Source organism: Hyla sarda, chromosome 7, assembly GCF_029499605.1.
Source record: "Hyla sarda isolate aHylSar1 chromosome 7, aHylSar1.hap1, whole genome shotgun sequence".
NCBI classification, from domain to species: Eukaryota; Metazoa; Chordata; class Amphibia; order Anura; family Hylidae; genus Hyla; species Hyla sarda.
The window spans coordinates 106,566,404-106,588,067 of record NC_079195.1 but is presented as its reverse complement, the minus strand read 5'-3'; the positions used below and the strand labels follow the sequence as shown (position 1 = coordinate 106,588,067).

The window sequence follows — 21,664 nt, the reverse complement described above, 5'->3', positions numbered from 1 at the left end:
TTGCCAGACAGAAAACAACAACTCTACTTCAACAGCTCATAATTATTGAAAGGATTAAGATTTTTTAATAGGAGTGTTTTACAAATCTGTTTAACTTTCTGGAGCCAGTTGATATAAAAAAAAAAAAAAAGTTTTTCCAGGAAGGTACAACCAACTCGATTACCAGTTAGACACACATACATTTGGTGGAGTTTATGTAAAATGAGTAGGATTGGGCTCGGGGGAAATGTGTGTAAGTGGGTAAGTAACTGGCTCAGTGATAGGAAACAGAGGGTGGTTATTAATGGTACTTATTCTGATTGGGTGACTGTTACTAGTGGGGTACCACAGGGGTCAGACTTGGGTCCTGTTCTATTTAAAATATTCATTAATGACCTTGTAGAGGGGTTGACTAGTAAAGTAGCAATCTTTGCAGATGATACTAAACTCTGTAAAGCGGTAAACACTATAGAGGACAGTGCACTGTTACAAATGGATGTGGATAGGTTGTAGGTTTGGGCTGGGAAGTGGCAGATGAGGTTCAACACTGATAAATGTAAGGTTAAGCACATGGTGAAGAATAATTCGGGCTGGGATTATGTATTAAATGGGAGAACACTTGGGACGACTGACGTGGAAAAGGACTTGAAAGTCTTAGTTAACAGTAAATTTAGCTGTAGTGACCAGTGTCGGGCAGTTGCTGCCAAGGAAATTAAATCATGGGGTGCATCAATAGGGGCATAGATGCCCACGACAAGGAAATAATTCTACCGCCGTACAAATCACTAGTCAGACCACACATGGAATACTGTGTACAGTATCGGGCACCAGTGTACAAGAAAGATATACAAAAAAAGAGGATTGCAGCAGCACACATTGGTCAAAAAAAATTGAGGCTCTTAGCGCACTTTTTGATCAAAACGTGTCCCCCATCCACCACGGGGAGGTGGCCTCATTTAGGATGGGAACCTAGCACAAATTCTGAGCCTAACACTCAACTATCCACTCACCTCTGCTGGGCATATAGCCTCTGACTGGGTGACATGCTGGATCCATTTAAAACTCCACCTGTGAGAAAGGGGGAGGGGTGCACAGCTAAAGAGGGTGCCATTTCCCCCTGAATTGTACATACAAGAAAAAAGAAATATAGCAAGCACAACAGCCTAATACACAGGTGCACACTGCCATGGCATCAGAGTATACAAAAAAAGAGGGTTGCAGCAGCACACATTGTGATCAAAACGTGTCCCCCATCCACCATTGGAGGTGGCCTCATTTAGGATGGGAACCTAGCACAAATTCTGAGCCTAACACTCCACTATCCACTCACCTCTGCTGGGCATATAGCCTCTGACTGGGTGACAAGAAAGATATAGTGGAGCTGGAGAGGGCTCAAAGACGGGCAACCGGGGTAATACAGGGACTACAGTACCTAGAAAGATGATCAGAATTGGGGTTATTTCGTTTAGAAAAAGAAGGCTTAGGGGCGACCTAATAACCATGTATAAATATATCAGGGGGCAGTACAGAGATCTCTCCCATGATCTATTTATACCCAGGACTGTATCTATAACAAGGGGGCATCCTCTACGTCTAGAGGAAAGAAGGTTTCTACACCAGCACAGACGGGGGTTCTTTACTGCAAGAGCAGTGAGACTGTGGAATTCTCTGCCAGAGGAGGTGGTCATGGGGAACTCTGTAAAAGAGTTTAAAAGGGGTCTGGATGCATTTTTGGAGAATAATAACATTACAGGTTATGGACTCTAGATCTATAGGGACAGAACGTTGATCCAGGGATCTATTCTGACTGCCATATTTGGAGTCTGGAAGGAATTTTTACCTCTAGTATGAGGGTTTTTTGCCTTCCTCTGGATCAATTCAGTAGGGACTCATTAGGGATATAGGTTGAACTTGTTGGACGCTGGTCTTTTTTTAACCTTATAATAAAATGAAGCTCCACAAATGAGTCTCTTGAAAGCATAAATTAGAAAACTGTGTATATGTAGCAATATGCTGATGTATCGTTCTTATCAGAGATGCTCCCAATAGCCATGGGAGTGTGCCAGTAAGACAACATTGAGCTGGATGGAAATTCCCTACTAAAGCTCAGCTATGCAGGCTTGAAATTTCCTGCAGATCAGTAGTTATTACTGGCCAAGGAAATGATTATAAAAATATTACATTAGGGAAATGCAGGAGCGCTTGTTGTTATAACTTACATATCTATAAATAAATATAAATATATCTGATATTTTTTTTTTCTATTTGTCTTGAAGAACATAGGGGTAGAACAGAAAATGTTGTCTGGTACTCCAGCTGATGGGCACCGCACTGATCAATTGATGGCCTATCTTGAAGATATCAATTGTACTAGCCCAGAAAGCCCCTTTTAATAAACTCTCCCCATAGTTCTGCATGAAAACAATACAAAAACATTAAAAATCTATTAAAAGTACTTAAGTATGAAGAGGACAAGCAGTTAGTAGTTAATGACATCACCAGCCTCTGCGTCTTCTGACCTCTCACATTAGTCCCTATAGGCTGATTCAGTAAACCACTCCAGTGATGGTCTATGATTTCACAGCTATTTACCCACTAACCTGACGATTGCTTTAACTTAGTAATTGTCACATGGTAATTGTGCTGCAATATGGAGTAATAGGCTACTTACCTCTCAAACAATATACCTTAGCCTGCCTATGGGAAGGGAAGACCTATAATGCACTTTAAATAGATTGGAATAGATTGTAACAAACCACACAACTTCTAACGCTATGTTCTCTGTTGTCTGCCTAGCTCCTTCTGTTTGATTTTTCAACTTGTCTCTATTGTTTACGTTGTCACTTTATTCATTATATTTCGCTGTCTTACTTAAATGTATTTTTCTGTCTTTTTGTTTCATCCGACTGCCTGTGTTGGGAGTTCTGGCTCTTGCATATCCATGTTCTGTTAAAGATGCAGGATGAAGTATGCTGTTCTATCCCCTGTAACAGATAATAAATCTCCCCTCTTAGTTTCCAGTCCTGGCAGTGGAAAGACATGCTTGGCAATTCTGCATCTCTAACAGTCCCTTTCCCTTCTTCTTTTTCATGATCTTTTCTCCTTCTTCCTTCCATTCCCCCTGTCATGACCTCTATAGACTCGGGATAAAAGTCCAGAAGAGATAGATTTAAAGAATGAACCTTGGTATAAATTCTTTTCGGAATTGGAATTTGGGAAACCGGTAAGTAGGATAGATCTGTGATCGGCTACTTTGTGCTTTGTTATAGATCTAAATAAAATAACAATAGCCAAGCTGTATTTCTGCTACCGGCAGAACAAAGGTTCTTTACTTGGTTCAGCTCTGGGTATATGAATGCAGATTTAAGATATTATCTATTAGTAAATATCTTTTTTTTTTTTTTTCAAAGAAAAATCCCTGTACATTATCGTATCATTTAGAAAGCGGTGGCTTGGTTGGAATATACATTTTCATTTAATAACCTGTTTGTTGCCATTCCATTCCCCATCCCCCGCTCTTCCTGGTGTCCATTTATTGTGATAAGATTTCCTCTATCCGGTTGCCTCAACAATTACGATTTCAGATTAAATTATTGCCCAGCAGTTATGTGATTTATGGCTGCAGATAGCTGCAAGAAGCAAGTGTTTGTATACAGATTCTACTAGAGCCATATCACATTGGTACATTTATAGAAAAGGAGGAAACTATGCCAGGATAGATTCCACATGAAGGTTTTATGATGCTATTTATAAAAGCGAATGTACACTCTACAGTTCCCTTACAAATCCGAGAATAGATATTTACACCACTGCTGCTATTGTATGCATTCTTGCTTGCAAATATAATCCAATAGTACACATCGGAGTTATTACCATTTACATGTGACAATTCAAAAAACTATCATGCTATGTTTATAAACAGACAATCCTTGTATAACAGTAATAAACATCATTTTAAAGCGTTCCTGCCGTTTGCAAAAAGGTTTTATATAACGTAGATAATAATAATATTATATGTATATTTGTAATATACATAGGTTAAAAAGTGTGTAAGGTTTTGGGTGAAAAAACGCTGTCCCCTTTTTAAGAAACGTGTACAGACCTTTGTGAAAAGGCACAAAAAAAAGAGCAAAACCACCGAAATGCACAGAGCCCTGCTTGTCCTCAGTGCGCAGAGCCCTGCTTGTCCTCAGTGCGCATAGCCCTGCTTGTCCTCAGTGTACAGAGCCCTGCTTGTCCTCAGTGCACAGAGCCCTGCTTGTCCTCAGTGCACAGAGCCCTGCTTGTCCTCAGTGTACAGAGCCCTGCTTGTCCTCAGTGTACAGAGCCCTGCTTGTCCTCAGTGTACAGAGCCCTGCTTGTCCTCATTGTACAGAGCCCTGCTTGTCCTCAGTGTACAGAGCCCTGCTTGTCCTCAGTGTACAGAGCCCTGCTTGTCCTCAGTGTACAGAGCCCTGCTTGTCCTCAGTGTACAGAGCCCTGCTTGTCCTCAGTGTACAGAGCCCTGCTTGTCCTCAGTGTACAGAGCCCTGCTTGTCCTCAGTGTACAGAGCCCTGCTTGTCCTCAGTGTACAGAGCCCTGCTTGTCCTCAGTGCACAGAGCCCTGCTTGTCCTCAGTGCACAGATCCCTGCTTGTCCTCAGTGTACAGAGCCCTGCTTGACATTAGTCTACAGAGCCCTGATTGTCTGTCCTGTATTTTGTCTCTGCACACAGACAATAGCTGCATGGACAACATTTTTAACCCAATAATATACACATTTTTTAACCAATGTATATTACAAATAAACATATAATGTTATTTTCCACATTATATAAAAGTTTTTGCAAATGACAGGTACACATTAATGATGATTATTTTGTGAATGTACAAGTAAATATTATGTTAACTGTAAATATCAGTGTTTTCCAAGCAGCCTTTGGCTGTCCGGGTATGCTGGGAGTTGTAGTTTTGCAACAGCTGGCGACGCAGGGTTTGGAAAACACTGGTATAAATCATAAAAAATATTTACTTCCATAGTTGGGCACCACCTGGCGTTCAGAGAGTTTAGCAATGTGTACATCCACCTAATTTTCTGAGTGGACACATATGATCAGTAAGGCCCCTTTCACACTTTTTTTGCAGTTTGACCACTGTACTTTTGATGGGTCATAACAGGCAATAACAGGTCCCAATGGACCCCATTATAGTCAATGGGGTCCGTCGGGCACCATCATTTTCGAAGAGAAAAGCCAGAGAAAAAGACGGTGCAGGCACTATTTTTCTCTGGCTTTTCTCGATGCTAGAATAACGGGCTTCACACTGCCGGAGACCGGCAGTGTGAATGCAGCCTTACTCTCCCTACAGCCAAGTCTCTGCATAGTGATCCTCTGTTCACAGCAGAGCTGTCATAACTTTCTTCCTGTCATAGCAGTACCAGATCCTCTGCTGTAGCATGGAAGTATAGCAGAAAGAGAGAGAGAGAGAGTAAAAAGGCAATTGTTGGCTGCCAGCTGAGGAAGGAGACTGATTTTGTCCAGGGCCTGCTTTAGAATAGCAGCACCAAGATAGAAAAGTGGATTAATGCTAGAAATACTGAAAATAAAACAGGTGTTAACATAATTTCAGAACTTTTGGTATAAAAAGGGATGATGGGATAACCCATTAAAGATTCTCTGGGTCCTATGTTACATAGGATACTACACATAAGCCTTTCCTTTAATATAACTGGGCACCACTGGTGTGTGAAGCCGGAGACTACATTATTGTCCTATCAGGTATACTAAGAAAGACACATGGCAGTACTATTAGATATTTTACCTCTTATTTCTTTCCTCAACGACATGGCTGACTTCTCACTGGAAAAAGGACTGACTGTATTTATTATAAATGAGTTCAGCAGCTGCTAGTTGGAGCATGGAAAATGCTGTGAAATTTTAACTTGAGAAAGTTTCAGGTGTAATTTGATGGCTTTAGCCAAAGAATGGATACCCAACATCTTAATTTATTTATACAGGACAGCTTTACTTTTGTGCTAAAGCTACCAGTCTTGTTGTATACAACTTGCTTCTGTAGAAGTGTATTATGATATCTACCATGTATTTTACCAGAATGTTAGTACAGTGGTCCCTTAAGTTACAATATAAACTGGTTCCAGGACAACTATTGTATGTTGAAACCATTGTATGTTGATACTGGTAATCTATGGAAACCTGGTAATTGGTTCTGTAGCTCAAAAGATAATTAAAAAAATAGTAAAAAGTGAGGATTAAAGATAAATATGTAGATAACTAATACAGATAAAGCAAGTCCTTACAAGTAAAAGTAAGAAAGATCTGCTGGGAGCTGTAAATCACTGTCTATGTAGAGGACAGGAGCTTCTTCAGGGTCCTGTACAGTAAACAGAGTCTCCCAAAAAAAGTTAAATTGAGTTTCTCTTACCTGTTTTCCAAAGGAGCAGCTACTTCTGGCACAGGTAAATAGTACAGAACATGCTGTACTTCCCTGTACTTCCCTGTACCAGACAGCCAGTCAGTGTATGTACTTCAGTAATACAGGAATTTTACTAGTGAAATGCCAATTCTGCTATTGACACATTTCACATATCTGGACTGTCCATAATATTGTATGTAGAGTATGAGTTTACTGTAAGTTACAATGGTCCAGAATCGACCACTGTGTGCTGAAAATATTGTATGTTGAGGGACCACTGTATATGCTTTGCTCACCAGAACAATCATATATACCATGATCCACAAGAAAAGTTGTGTGAATACGCCTTGTTCCACTAGAACACTCTTATACACCATGCTCCACTAAAACTTTGTTCTTGTTTTATATGTAAACATGTGTGTTCAGTTGACATACCCTGACTCATTTTGTCTGGACCACAGGCAACTCAACTTTGGACCCATTAACAAATCATTGTGAGTCTCTACTTGTAAAGGTAGCATTTCATCTTAGTGGATTAGGGTCCTTTGGGCCAACCACAGAAAATGATACCAAGGCCAACTTTCCTACAAAACTTTTCTATATCCATTCATCATCCATTCAACATCCAATTTAATCATAAAATTTTTTGTTATCTTTAACTTGTAGTAATGCGTTACTCGTGAATTAGCCCATAACAAATAGACCCTAGTGGCATACAATTGGCTTTAAGTAACATCCAAGTCAGGTTTCCTTCTGCTGATCCAATAGGGTATATTCACACATGTCAGCAGATTTGTGGTATTATTTGGGATTGTCAGAAACCCATGTACTTTATAGAACTGATATATTCACATCCAGCAGATTTGTGGTATTATTTGGGATTGTCAGAAACCCATGTACTGTATAGAACTGATATATTCACATCCAGCAGATTTGTGGTATTATTTGGGATTGTCAGAAACCCATGTACTGTATAGAACTGATATATTCACATCCAGCAGATTTGTTGACTATGCAAACCTATAGGTCAAAGCCTGGGTTGGACAGAGGATTCTCTGGTTCTCTGGTGGGCCAGTCCCACTTGACCCATTTGGGTCAATTCAAAAGTCTTCCAAGAAAGATGCACAATATGTGTAATGAACTATACATACTATACTAAATAATCATCATCTTGTGTGAGCGTACTAGACTATTGTTTGATTTCAACTCTTCAGCATTCCTTGGATTTTCCCATTACTCTTTTCTTGCACAAACATAACATTTACTTTGCAACTTGCCAAGCTTTTGGTTTAGACAGATCTGCTTTACTATGAACCGGTAAAGGGGAGGAAGTAGCCAGCTTATGTAAACGGCCACCTTTAGACTATTTCAACACTTTCTCCCTAAGAGTTCTAGAAACCTGGGATATGGATTTGTTTGGTGCTCACCGTTGGTTCTCTTTTATTGAACACTGAATGGAATTTTTTAGATTCTGCACTACCTCTATTTGTGTCAGCTCTAAAGAGAAACTCCCCACCAACCTTCCATAGTGAAAACTTTACCAAACCTCTTTATACCTTTACCAAGCCTCCTTAGCTTTTTCAACCTCTAAACATTTAACATGGTTGATGATAAATATGTTGGTAAACAACTATGTGGATAGAACAGTAGTGATAAATGCAACCCAGTGCTTGCCTTTGTTCATATTCACTTTTAAGGTTTTCTGATTACCAATTTGCTATGGGCCTTTTCCAGGTTTCTAGCTGTAAGCTGCATTATTGTAATGCAAGTCATACAAGTGAACTACAAAAACACACAACTGTGGTTCCACATCATGTAAATTGTAGTTCAATTGTTCAAAATGGCTACTTTGTAACAACTTTTGTAAACTTTGTGGCTGAACCTCTGTCTCATTGTCCTACATTGCCATCGTGGAATTTCAGCCATTTGTAAATGTGGTAGGTACTTGTGGCCTTCATGCACATTAACGGAGAGCAATCTCTGCCCCTTCCTATGGATAAAAGATTTTCCAAGCTTCTGCCCTCTCTTGATCCAATGGTATTAAATCCTTGGTGGTCACAAAGTGATCCAACTTAGCTAGAATTCTCCTTCTTGACTACAGGTGTTACCACGGTGCCTGTGAACTCACCTGTGTTCAGGCAGGGTCTTGTCCTAGCATGTAGGGCGCTTCCTTAAAGGACAACTGCAGCTGCATTACACTTATCCTCTATCCACAGGATAGGGGATAAGTGTTTGATCGCGGGGGGTCCGACCACTGGGACCCCCCCCCCAATCTCCCTAACGGGGCACGGCCATAATCGCTCATGGTGAGCGCTAAGGCGCATAGCGTCGACCTAGAGGTCGACAGTGACGCCCCGTCTCATCCCCGTCCCCATACAGTTCTATGGGGGATGCGGGGAGGCATGAATGCTGCCTCCCCGCCTCTCCCATAGAGATGTATGGAGGAGGCGTGCCGGCTGCAACGTCATGCTGCGGCTGGAACGCCCCCTGCACGGGACAGCCGTGGCCCCGTACAGGAGATTGCCGGGGGCCCCAGCGTTCGGACCCCACGCGATCAAACACTTATCCCCTATCTTGAGGATAGGTGATAAGTGTTTGCAACGCTGCAGATGTCCTTCAAGCTAACCTAATTTCTAAGATCTTAGAACTGTCTGCATGGCACTTGGCCCCCCAGTATGGTATGGGACATGCTTTTGCTTGTTTCCTTCTTTATGCTTTCCTTTTTTGCGCAGATGCCTCAACTGATGTGTTACTTTCAAAGCCATACTCCTTGTGATATCTTGTCTCTCTTTCTCTCTTCGTTATCTTATTTCCTCTTCTGCTTTCCATCAGCCTCCAAAAAAGATTTGGGATTATACTCCGGGGGATTGCTCTATCCTTAAAGTAGAGGATAGGAAGGTAAAGACGCTTTCTTCATTTTGTCTGACAGAGTCTGGTGCAGTTACTGACAGTTTGCTTGTGTTGAATGTGTGGTTAGCTTTTTTTTGTTTTTGTTTTTGCAGCTTGAAAAGCTACATCTTAATATAGTAGGCTGTTTACATTGGCATGATGTCATTGTATGCTTTTCGACGTGAACTTACATAACCATTTTTCAGTGTGCACTTCTTGTTAACTAAAACAAAAGGAACAAGCGCTCTGTAGTCTGATAACGTAGAGGCACATATATTAAAAACCAGAACCAACTGGTACTCAGCAATGGTCGTTGTACTGTCCACGTACAACTATTGTGTCTGCATCAATCAAAGGAGCAAACGAATGAAAAGAGATAAAAAGCAACAAAAGGTGCGCACCTAGTGAGGACCGTCTAGGTAAATGGTACAAGGCAAAAGCAAAATGGGTCCTTACCTTGGGTGATGCGCTAAGAGCACAAAACCTACAGTGGCGTCTGGAATGAATGAATAACCGGACAGCTGCCACGAGGAACTTCCCGGGGTGACGTCAGTCTCACCGGTAACAAGGCATAGGTAGAAAATAGAAAAGGTGTTCCCCTCAATGACGGCGCTAGTCCATGGGTAGATAGATATGCATTTATTGAAACATAAAAGGCAACGCGTTTCAACCTCGGACAGGGGTCTTCATCAGGCATTGATGAAGACCCCTGTCCGGGGTTGAAACGCGTTGCCTTTTATGTTTCAATAAATGCATATCTATCTACCCATGGACTAGCGCCGTCATTGAGGGAAACACCTTTTCTATTTTCTACAAAGGAGCAAGCGAGACCCTGCAGCCGCTCCTTAAAAATGGCAAACAGCAGATACAACAGGCACACCTACAAGAATATGACCGGATCCAGCAGGCACTGGGACTCTTCTCAATACTAAAAAGTGCTTGATGAAGCGGAGTTGCCGTAAAACGCGTTGCAATATGGGTAATAAATCCTTTTAGCATTGAGAAGAGTCCCAGCGCCTGCTTGATCCTTGATCCGGTCACTTCTTGTTAAGACACATTTTATGCTAGAGCAAATTGGACAATGGGTATTAGATTCACATAGTTTTGTGTCACCTGTTATTTTTTGGGGGGGTGGGTTAAAATGGGTTCAGTTCCTTGAAAGGTTGGCAATGGCTACTGTTTGACAAAAAGGGGTAGTATAGACAACAAATAAACCCTTACAGATGTTTAATAAAGCAGCCAAAAGATAGAATTTTTGGGGGTATGCGATCAGTTTCAAAAAGTTAGGTTGTGTTTTAAACTTTTCTGATTCTACTGGTGAAAAAAAAAGATTTCAAAGTGTGAAGAACATTGAACATCCCTGGAACTAGTTGAGTACAAACAGTTACTGACTGCTAGTGAACACAGACCATGTGTTACATACAAAATGCTTCATCAGTGGTCTCTGCTGTGTGAATAATAAACATTCCTATAGATTATAGTGGACACATAAAATAAACATTCAATGTACTGTATGTATGGATGTAGTACCTAATGGGATGACATAGCCAGAGACCAGTGGTTGCTGTCATGTATTTATAGAGAAAGAACATGAAAGTGTTATCATCACCATGGTCCATTATAGTGTTTTGAAAAACATTTTGGAAGAGATTCATCAAAACTAAGAAAAGTTTGTCCATAGCAACCAATCCTTACATTTAGCTGATAGCACAGCTATGGTATTAGCAACACACTGACCTACTCTACATTGTAGTCTAAACATTAGATATTGTCCACATAGGGAATGTTTCTCTTTTTTTTAACTGATTAGAGCAAGGTACTAAAATATGTTCTTTCATTCTGTTTTATTTCTATTTTCTTTTTGTAATGTTTGCAACCATTATTGGGGCAGCCTGAGTTTTCTGCACAACATTTAGAGAGATAATTTACAACAAGCTACATGGACATTTATAGGCATTAATAGTCTGAAGCAGACCCCATTTACTTTAAGGGTAGGATCAGGCGGAGCGCATCAGCAGCATATTTCATGCAGCGGATGCATAGATGACAGTAACAAGAGTGAGCTCCCTGCTGCGACTGGATAGCTCTATGTGTCTACTCGTAGCGGCTGACTTCTCACTGTAGACCCACTGCCTGCTTGTAGAAGATGTACAGCGGGAAATCCACCGCTATGAGCAGACACACCAAGCTACCTGGAAGCAGAAGGGAGCTCACTCTTGTCACTGCCATCGGCGCTTACACAGAGTGAAATATGCCAAGGATGCGCTTTGTGTGACGCTAGCCTTAGGGTGTATTCACATGTACAGTATCTGGAGCATATTGAAGTTGCATATTTAAAGCTGTGTTCAGTCATTTAGTTTTAATTTAAAGGAGTTCTGTAGTGAAAAATTACTCCTGTACAGGGCTTTGGCAATCTGCTGGAATGGGGCGTGCCAACCCCCGCATGGAACGCTGGCCGACACGCCCCCTCCATGTATCCGATACATGGAGGGGGGTGTCATGGAGAGATACATGGAGGGGGGTGTCAGCCACGGCTTCCTGCGGGGGTCGGAACGGCTGCTTCCGACAGACTGTTGGGGACCCGTTCAGGAGATCTATATCTTATTCCCTGTCCTTTGGATAGGGGATAAGTTATTATCCGCCGCACTACTCTAACTTTAACTCTGCAGCCTAAATCTGCAACTTCAAATCCTGCGCATCAAATATGCACAGGATACTGTATGTGTGAATAAACCTCTAAGGAGATTTTTCTAAACCTGCTTAGTGATCTACTGTTATCACCTTTTACTGTACTCCGGTTTGTGATAATAAGGAGGAGACTGCTGAAAAGTGATCTCTATAAACAGCAAGTGTCAGCTTAATGTTAGACCTAGTGGCCCGACTGAAAACTGTGACATTTTATAATATTTGTAAAATATAAATAGTAACATGAAAAATTAGAAACATCTTTAAAAAAATTTATTAAAATTTTAACAATACAAACTTAATTAAAAAAAATCATATGGCCCAATCTCTTGAGTAAAGTGCTATGCATTAAATTGACCAAATCAGCTTATCCTATCCCTTTTAGGTTTCTTATGTGGAAATTATAATTCTGTATTTTCTAAGCTAAGTGTAGAAGTGTTTTCATTGCAGAGATAGACAGTTGTCTATTCCCTCATAGAATAAAAAATTGAGCAGTTGAGATCCACATCTTTCCCAACAATTACCATCTGGGGAGTGTTGGGAGACCCCATTGTTGCCAAAATTGGCAGGTTCTGCCAACATTTATGACTTAACTTAACATAGACCAATCTTGTGCTATCCCTTTAATGTGCTCTAACTGGATAAAAAAAAAAAACGTTGTTTTTTTTTTTTTTTTTCTCATTTATAATTGCCACCAGGGAAAATGGTAATTAAGAAGGAAAAATAATGACCACGACCTTCATTAACTATTTATATGGCGATGTAAATAACGTCATACGGAGCAATGCACCAGCTGTAACTTTACTATTGACTTTCACGCCTATCAGCATTGTAAAAACATTGGGCTGGATGATGAGCTGCTGACTGTTGCCTCCTATTTCTCCTATTAAATGTATAATGCATACTGTATGTGAACTAATATAATATGTATGTATAATGTATCAAAACTGTGTCAGATAACTGGCACATTTGCGTTAATTTACTGAATTTGCTTCAAGGTCAGATCAGCCATTTCTGACAATGTGGTTATTATTGCTTTGCAAAATCTAAAATGCAAGAATTTTTGCATTCGATACATTATGTGCAAAGAGACTGTAAAAAGAGGGTTACTTGGGGTTCTATAGCTTACAGGGAATACCAAGGTGCTAGAAAAGAGCTAGTTATTAGAGATGAGCGAACTTACAGTAAATTCGATTCGTCACGAACTTCTCGGCTCGGCAGTTGATCACTTATCCTGCGTAAATTAGTTCAGCCTTCACATGCTCCGGTGGGCTGGAAAAGGTGGATACATTCCTAGGAAAGAGTCTCCTAGGACTGTATCCACCTTTTCCAGCCCACCGGAGCACCTTAAAGCTGAACTAATTTATGCAGGAAAAGTCATCAACTGCCGAGCCGAGAAGTTCGTGACGAATCGAATTTACTGTAAGTTCGCTCATCTCTACTTGTTATATATGTATGTACCTACTGGGAGCACTCTGGGGCTGGAGGGGTCACATTACAATTTCCGACAGCTACGACGACTCATACAGTGGAATTTATGTTTTTTAGTTACAGTTGTGAACATAACATCATCGATGATAAAACAATGTAAAAATGTAAAGGGAATCTTTCCAAGTGACGGGTTCCCTTTATGTTGCTTTTAACGTGTTCCTTCTAAATGTGCGCATTTAACAGATGTGGCTGCATGTTGTCAAGGTAATACTGGGGAATAAAAGAATAGAACGAGTTCTTGACATCTGTTGTACCTAAAGCAGATAATGAAGTTTTTAAAGCCTTTTACAATTAGTAAAATCTATAATTTCAATCGCAATTTACGTCAATGGTTTGTACTTGTATAAAATTTTATCAAACAAATGCATCCTAAAGTGCTTAAAGAAGCACTCTGGTAATAATTTTTATATGTTGCTAGTCTCTTGGTATATATATATATATACATATATATATATATATATATATATATATATATATATATATGTATAGATATATATACAAAAAGATGTCGCAGGACTCTCCAAATACCAGTGGTCCCTCAACATACGATGGCAATCCGTTCCAAACGGACCATCGTTTGTTGAAACCATCGTATGTTGAGGGATCCGTGCAATGTAAAGTATTGGACAGTGGTCTACAACCTGCGGACCTCCAGATGTTGCAAAACTACAACACCCAGCATGCCCGGACAGCCGTTGGCTGTCCGGGCATGCTGGGTGTTGTAGTTTTGCAACATCTGGAGGTCCGCAGGTTGTAGACCACTGTTAGAGGAAGTTGTACTCACCTGTCCCCGCCGCTCCGGACCGTCAACGCTCGTCACCGCTGCCCGGGATGTCGCCGTCCATCGCTGTCACCGCGTCTCGAGGTGTCCTCGACGCTCCGGCAAGGCCTCTGCTTCCCCGGCATCCTTGCTCTCTGTCGCTGCCATCACGTCGCTACACACGCCGCTCCTATTGGATGACAGGACGGTGTGCGCAGCGATGTGATGACGACGATGGAGAGCGCAGATGATGCAGGGGATCCCGAAGAGGACGCGCCGGAGCCCCGGGACAGGTAAGTGATCGTCAGCGGACCACACGGGGCACCGTAAACGGCTATCCGGCGGCAGCTGAAGCAGTCTGCGCTGCCCGATAGCCATTTATGCGATGGCCCCCGACATACAAAAGCATCGTAAGTTGATACTGTCTTCAACATGCGATGGCCTCTGAGAGGCCATCGCATGTTGAAATTATCGTATGTCGGGGCCATCGTAGGTCGAGGGGTCACTGTAGTGGAAAAAAAATCCAAAAATGTATTGGCTCAGTTCATAACAACATTTCTGTCCTCTCACAGGACCATTTTAAAGCTTGAAAATGGTTCTATGAGAGGACAGAAACGCTGCTATGAATTGAGCCAATACATTTTTGGATTTTTTTTTCACTGTTTGGAGAGTGCTGTGACATCTTTTTGCATATATCTGATGGACTTTAATCGGGTCTAAGAATGCTGGCACCAAACCAAGGATTGGATAAGTAGTGCTGCAAGCCTTGTAGTTTATGATATATATATATATATATATATTTTTTTTTTTCAGCTACAGTCAATGTTGGCTCCCCTGAAATTTTTCTAGAAAATTAAGTATTTCTCACTGAAAAGGATTGCTGTAACACATGTTTTGCTATACACATGTTTATTCCCTTTGTGTGTATGGGAACTATACCAAAAAAGGGAGGAAAAAAAGCAAATTGGACATAATGTCACACCAAACACCAAAAATGGGCTGGACAAAATTATTGGCACCTTATCAAAATTGTGGAAAAATAAAATAGTTTTAAGCATGTGATGCTCCTTTAAACTCACCTGGGGCAAGTAACAGGTGTGGGCAATATAAAAATCACACCTGAAAGCAGATAAAAAGGAGAGAAGTTCACTTAGTCTTTACATTGTGTGTGTGCCACACTAAGCATGGACAACAGAATGAGGAGGAGAGGACTTGAGAACCAAAATTGTGAAAAAATATCAACAATCTCAAGGTTACAAGTTCATCTCCAGAGATCTAGATTTGCCTTTGTCCACAGTGTTCAACATTATCAAGAAGTTTGCAACCCATGGCACTGTAGCTAATCTCCCTGGGCATGGATGGAAGAGAAAAATTTATGAAAGGTGTCAACGCACAATAGGTCTGGATGGTGGATAAGCAGCCACAAACAAGTTCCAAACATATTCAAGCTGTCCTGCAGGCTCAGGGAGCATTAGTGTCAGCGTGAACTATCCGTCAACATTTTAATGAAATGAAACGCTATGGCAGGAGACACAGAGACATAAAAAAGCAAGGCTAAATTTTGCCAAAAGAACTTGAGTAAGCCAAAATCCTTATAGGAAAACATCTTGTGGACAGATGAGACCAAGATAGAGCTTTTTGGAAAAGCACATCATTCTACTGTTTACCAAAAACGGAATGAGGCCTTCAAAGAAAAGAACACAGTACCTACAGTGAAATATGGTGGAGGTTCAATGATGTTTTGGGGTTGGTTTGCTGCCTCTGGCACTGGGTGCCTTGAATGTGTGCAAAACATCGTGAAATTTGAGGATTACCAACAGATTTTGGGTTGCACTGTACAGCCCAGTGTCAGAAAGCTGTGTTTACGTCCGAGATCTTGGGTCTTCCAGCAGGACAATGAGCCCAAACCTATGTAAAAAATCATGCAGAAATGGATGACAACAAAGCTCTGGAGAGTTCTGAAGTGGCAGCAATGAGTCCAGATCTAAATCCCATTGAACTCCTGTGGAAAGATCTTAAAATTGCTGTTGGGAAAAGGCACCTCCCAATAAGAGAGACCTGGAGCAGTTTTCAAAGGAAGAGTGGTCCAACATTCCGGCTGAGAGGTGTAAGAAGCTTATTGATGATTATAGGAAGCGACTGATTTCAGTTATTTTTTCCAAAGGGTGTAAAACCAAATATTAAGTTAAGGGTGCCAATAATTATGTCCAGCCCATTTTTGGAGTTTGGTGTTACATTATGTCCAATTTGCTTCATTTTCTAGAAAAATTTCAGGGGTGCCAACATTACGGCCATGACTGCATTATTATCTGATTTTATTTATTCCTTTCTATCTGAAAACTCTCCTGGAATCTTTTCTTTCAGTTGGATCATGTGATGTCATGTTGGCCATAAGGATATTTCTTCTGTGCTTCTGTTTTCTAAGTGGGGTTATTGTTGTGCCATTTTACAACAGAATGCTGGACCCATGTCACTACAGTGATGCAGTCTCACCTATTCCTCCAAAATTACAGTAACTATGCACATGTGCTCACACCCTTCCCCGGCATTTGCTGAAAGTGCTTCTGCTCTTGCCCACCTAATGCTAAACACACTTCTGTGGAAGGGCAGTGTTAAAGGTTATGGGTTATCCTACCCTGACCCAAAAGGCTAACCCCTGACATTATACACTGCCGCCGCTAAATGTGTTAAGTACTGGATGAACAAGAGCAGAATGGCTGTGCCATCTATTACTTCTCCCTGCAAGAGCTGGCATTTTTGACTATCAGAGCCGGTATGGGGGTTGTGTGCACACACATGAGTAGTAACTCATTTCTTTGGGCCAACTGAGAATGCTAATGCTTTACTTTCAGCCTTGCATTCTGACTGGTCCAGGAAAATGGAACATCACTACTGTCTCAAGGGAGCAGAAACTCCTATCCCAGTTACATATACTGATTATACAGCTCCTGTCACACAGTTATAATGGAGAAGATGACAATTCAGCTTCCCTTCCCAGAGGTAGATATATTACTGGCTCCAGCTGCTCATGAGTTGTTGTGCTGGGATTGATAGAGCACAGTGCAGGATGAAGTCTGAGAGTGAACATGCATGTTGGCTGATCAGAAGTAACATGGCTCAGCTGCAGTAATGATGAAATATATGGATGCTGCTGAGCTGGGAAGGAACAGATGACATTGTAGGAATAGAGGTGGTGAGTGTGGTGCAATATGTGGGGGAAAAACACTGAGTGCATCTTAAAATGTGTGTCTTACCTCTGAAGATCTGTTTTATGTGTAATGTCTATTATTGTCTTGTTCTTCTTTAACTAGACTGAGCTAGAGAAAGACCTCTATCAGTACGAGTCTGAGTTAGATGCAGATTTAGAGAGAATGGACAAGTGTTATAAAGATTCCAATAAAATGGTATGAAAGTTCTTTCTACTGTCAATTTGCCTGCAATTCATGGAATGGAGAAAGGCTTTCTTCATAACAACACTAATCCCATCTGCAACCTGGCCTGTGGAATGTATAAAGACAGTGACATTTCTGCATCTTCCTGTATACAGTACTTGCCTATTCCTCCTGTGATCATAAAATTCCACAGTAATATGTCTGTGCATGTGTCGACCTGGAGAACTGTAACATCTGGCTGGCATGTAATTGTGAACCTAGCTCTCCATATATGTGAAGGTGCATTCTCATGTAGAACCAGACAACTCCAACCCAACAGATTCATTTGTTTTCTCCAAACTTAGTGCAACATTCTATCCATAACAACCTGGAAACTTCCTTTCAGATGCACAAACACCCAATGATATTGCAGTTTAGATCCACTGAACTGAATGGGGCTGAGCTGCTATACCACATACAACCCTAGACAGGTGTGGTACTGTTTTCGGACCAGCCATAGTTTCCAAATCTATGAAACCCCTTTAAAGACGGTTATATACAGCTTCTGTAGGTATATAGCACAAGTGATCACCTGCCACTGCAATATCGTTATAAGATCTTTATCCAAAATAGCTAGAGAGGAACCTTTATACCTGGCAAAATCTTCATCTTTATATGGGTTAGATAAATCCTCATTTTTGAATTGAATACTACTACTGGCTAGTTAAACGTAATGGAGAAAACCTAAACGGATGAATCTATAGACTTGTGGACACAGTGAAGCACTTTCTTTTCTGCCAGATCTGATAAGTAGGACCAGGATCACCTATCTTCAGTAATCTGGTATAGTTGGAAGCCAATGTGTATGTGCCAGATGCATACATTGCATGCAATGTTTATTTTTTATCCTGCACAACCACACCAGAGGTCATCTATGCCAGATCATCCTTAGATGTCATGTCCAATACCAGAGATATTATCACAAACCACTTCTGCTATATCAGGGCATTGCTAATAATTAGCAATTAGGGAATCCAAATTCACTAATATGTTCTCTAAAGTGGCTCCAAGAAGATCATATTTTCCTAACTCAGAGGGACCTTGTGGCAGAATCTTATTAAAAGCTAATCTTCTAAATTCAGCGGAATCAATTAACACTCTGGCAATTATTTTCCGCTGCACGATCTGACTTCACATTCTTAAGTCTCTGTAATAGTATAATGAATTCTCTTCCCCGTCTCCTCTCTCAAATCCAGCCTGTGTATTGTAGCGCCATTGCTTTTATCCTCACAATGATACATATTAGAATGTGTTTATTCTAGTCTAACCTCCCCTCCTCCCAAATGGACCATATATCTACTCATCTAGGTGCTCACCTCATGGATGGTGCATCCTGATTGGTTCTACAAGAGGCACCTCCGTTGTATATTGTATATCTGCTCATACTGTATATGTTTTGTCTTGTCCTTTGCTTTTCTGTGCTTGCAAAGCTTTGGCTGATCAGTAAAATTGCTTTTATAATCGGCTTCCAGATGTGCTGTATGACCCCATGTACTAGGCTGTAATGAATATTGCAATATGCGCTTTGAACGTTGTCATCTGAACCTAAATGTACCATGGAGCTAAGAGCTGCCTAAAGAGCGAACAGGATTGTACACCCTCCACACCTTCTACAATTGGGCCACAACCTAGAAATCTGCTATCCAATGTATGTACTTATGTATGCCTGTATGGTAACTCCATTGGTCACAGCTCCATATTGTCACTGTAAATATATTTCTGTGCACTGAGGTTTGTGACATTGCAGAGCTACATATCCTAAAGTGATACACGTGGTGCTGGGAAAAGGCATTATACCTCAATACAGTGGCGTATCCTGTGTCTGCATTAAAGGGGTACTCCGCCCCTAGACATCATATCAGATAAGATAAGATGTCTGATTGCTGTGCAGCACCCGGTGTTCATTTAGAATGCTGGGTGTGGGCAGTGGGGGTTGTGATGTCACGGCCACGCCCTTTGTGATGTCACACTACGCCCCCTCAATGCAAGTCTATGGGAGGGGCGTGGCGGCCGCCATGCCCCCTCCCATAGACTTGCATTGAGGGGGCATGGTGTGACATCACGAGGGGCATGGCCATGATATCAAGACTCCCACCGCCCGCTCCAAGTGATCGGAACAAAATGTTCAGAACACTGGGGCAGAGGAGTACTCCTTTAAGTATGCCTCTAACATGTAGTTCTTTGCGTCCTTTACATTTCAGCCTCCAAATTTCCACCTTCGAGCCTATACCTGTGTGTTATTTTAACCGCATAGTAATTGTGCCATAGCACTTGTAACAACACCTACGTGGAAAAAAAAACTATTGTGTACTTCATATACACAAAAAACAATAGTATCCAGCAGGTGAAAAAGGTGACCCTTCAAATCTGTCCCAACCAGGATTGGTAACTGGTCAGAAAGAAGTGCTTCCCATTGCCACCATTGACTTTTTTTCTTTTTATATACATTAGGAAAAAATGTTTTATAGTTAAAGCTTCACCAATTATCTCCTTATATTAAAGTATTCTGGGCCCAAAAAATTTATCCAAAGTAAGAAAAAAAAACACCAAAAAGCATTGCTTTATACTTCCTTATTGACTGCAGCATTTTCCCTCAAAACACAGGTAAACACCCATGGAAAAATGAGGCAAAAAAAAAAAAAATGAAGCCATTACACATTCATAGAGTCCCTGCATTGTGAGGGTTTACTCATATATAAAAAAAAATTTCTGCTATTATGCTTCATTACACCATGGGTATTAATCCTTTTATTACGAATAAAATTCTGGAAACTAGAGCCATTCGGTTTTGCCATTCGTTCCCAATTTCCATGGCAGAGATCTTCTCTCACACTTGCTGTCTCTCAGATGTGGGATTGCACCTCTCAAGGAAAAACTGTGTGAAAACAATTCCCGGCTTGCTATTCTTATACCAGCTGCTTATCTGCCTGTGCTGGCTTTTGTAGGCAGTGACTCATTTACAGACATAAAAAGCGACTAGTCATTGTAAAGCTCAGGGACGGCCCTGAATGCTGGCTGTCTCCAGACGTGAGCGCACACTGTGGTGGCGAAAGTTTTCATACATTCATGGAGGTACAATGGCAAAACGCACAGCATACTAAAGGATATTGTCTGCCGATTCCGCATCTGAGTGACCACTTTTCTTGGATTCTTGCAGAATGCAGCTGTGAGCCGCCCGGACGACCTTCCATCCTAGTAAGTTACAATCATTTCTCATATAAATGTATGCTTTCTGTGCTTCCTTTCTTACCGGGTAGTCCCAGAATGCCCAATGTTTACCCCAGTTTAGCAGGTTTCATTAAAAACATTATAACGTTTCCATCCCCTATATATCTCCTGCATGCTCCGCACCTAGTTTATGTTTTTATAAGCTATTAGTTTCCCTTTGGTTACAATGTCTAAAGCATGCAATGGATTGAATTCATACAATTTCTTCTTTTAGGCTGATATTCTGTATTTATCAAAAGATTATTTAAATAATGTCTCGCCGTTATTCATACCATCTCCCATGCCATGCATGTTTTATATCCCTTTTGCACTTCCCATTTATTCACATGGCAGAATTGTGTGTATGTATAGGGCAAGCTGTAGATAAACAATTCTTCATAATACAGTGATCCCTCAACTTACAATGGCCTCAACATACAATAGTTTCAACATACAATGGTCTTTTCTGGACCAGTGTAACTTGAAACCAGACCATGTCAATCGCTGGAAGAACTGACCAACCAGAATGGACATTCACTGGTAAAACCCCTGTATTACTGAAGTGTATGCACTGACTGGTGTCTGGTAGCGCCCCCTACAGTACAGGGAGGTAGTACATGTTCTGTACTCTTTACCTGTGCCAGGGCTAGCTGCTCATTTGGACACCAGGTAAGGGTGGCTCCATGATACTTTTTTAGGACATTGTGTTTACTGTACAGGACCCTGAAGAAGCTCCTGTCCTCTACATAAACCAGCGTTTCCCAACCAGGGTGCCTCCAGCTGTTGCAAAACTACAACTCCCAGCATGCCC

General features: G+C 41.2%; 1 protein-coding gene across 8 annotated transcripts in view; it reads left to right on the top strand.

The window, feature by feature from the left end:
• LOC130282279 (sorbin and SH3 domain-containing protein 1-like) overlaps window positions 1-21,664 on the top strand; it is a 404,864-nt gene that overhangs the window by 337,915 nt on the left and 45,285 nt on the right. For all 8 annotated transcript variants that reach the window (XM_056530335.1, XM_056530339.1, XM_056530338.1 and 5 more), the window contains 4 exons: window positions 3,119-3,202; window positions 9,223-9,288; window positions 17,527-17,619; window positions 20,804-20,841. In XM_056530335.1, coding sequence (XP_056386310.1) covers window positions 3,119-3,202; window positions 9,223-9,288; window positions 17,527-17,619; window positions 20,804-20,841 — 281 coding nt within the window. The remainder of the gene's footprint in view (window positions 1-3,118; window positions 3,203-9,222; window positions 9,289-17,526; window positions 17,620-20,803; window positions 20,842-21,664) is intronic.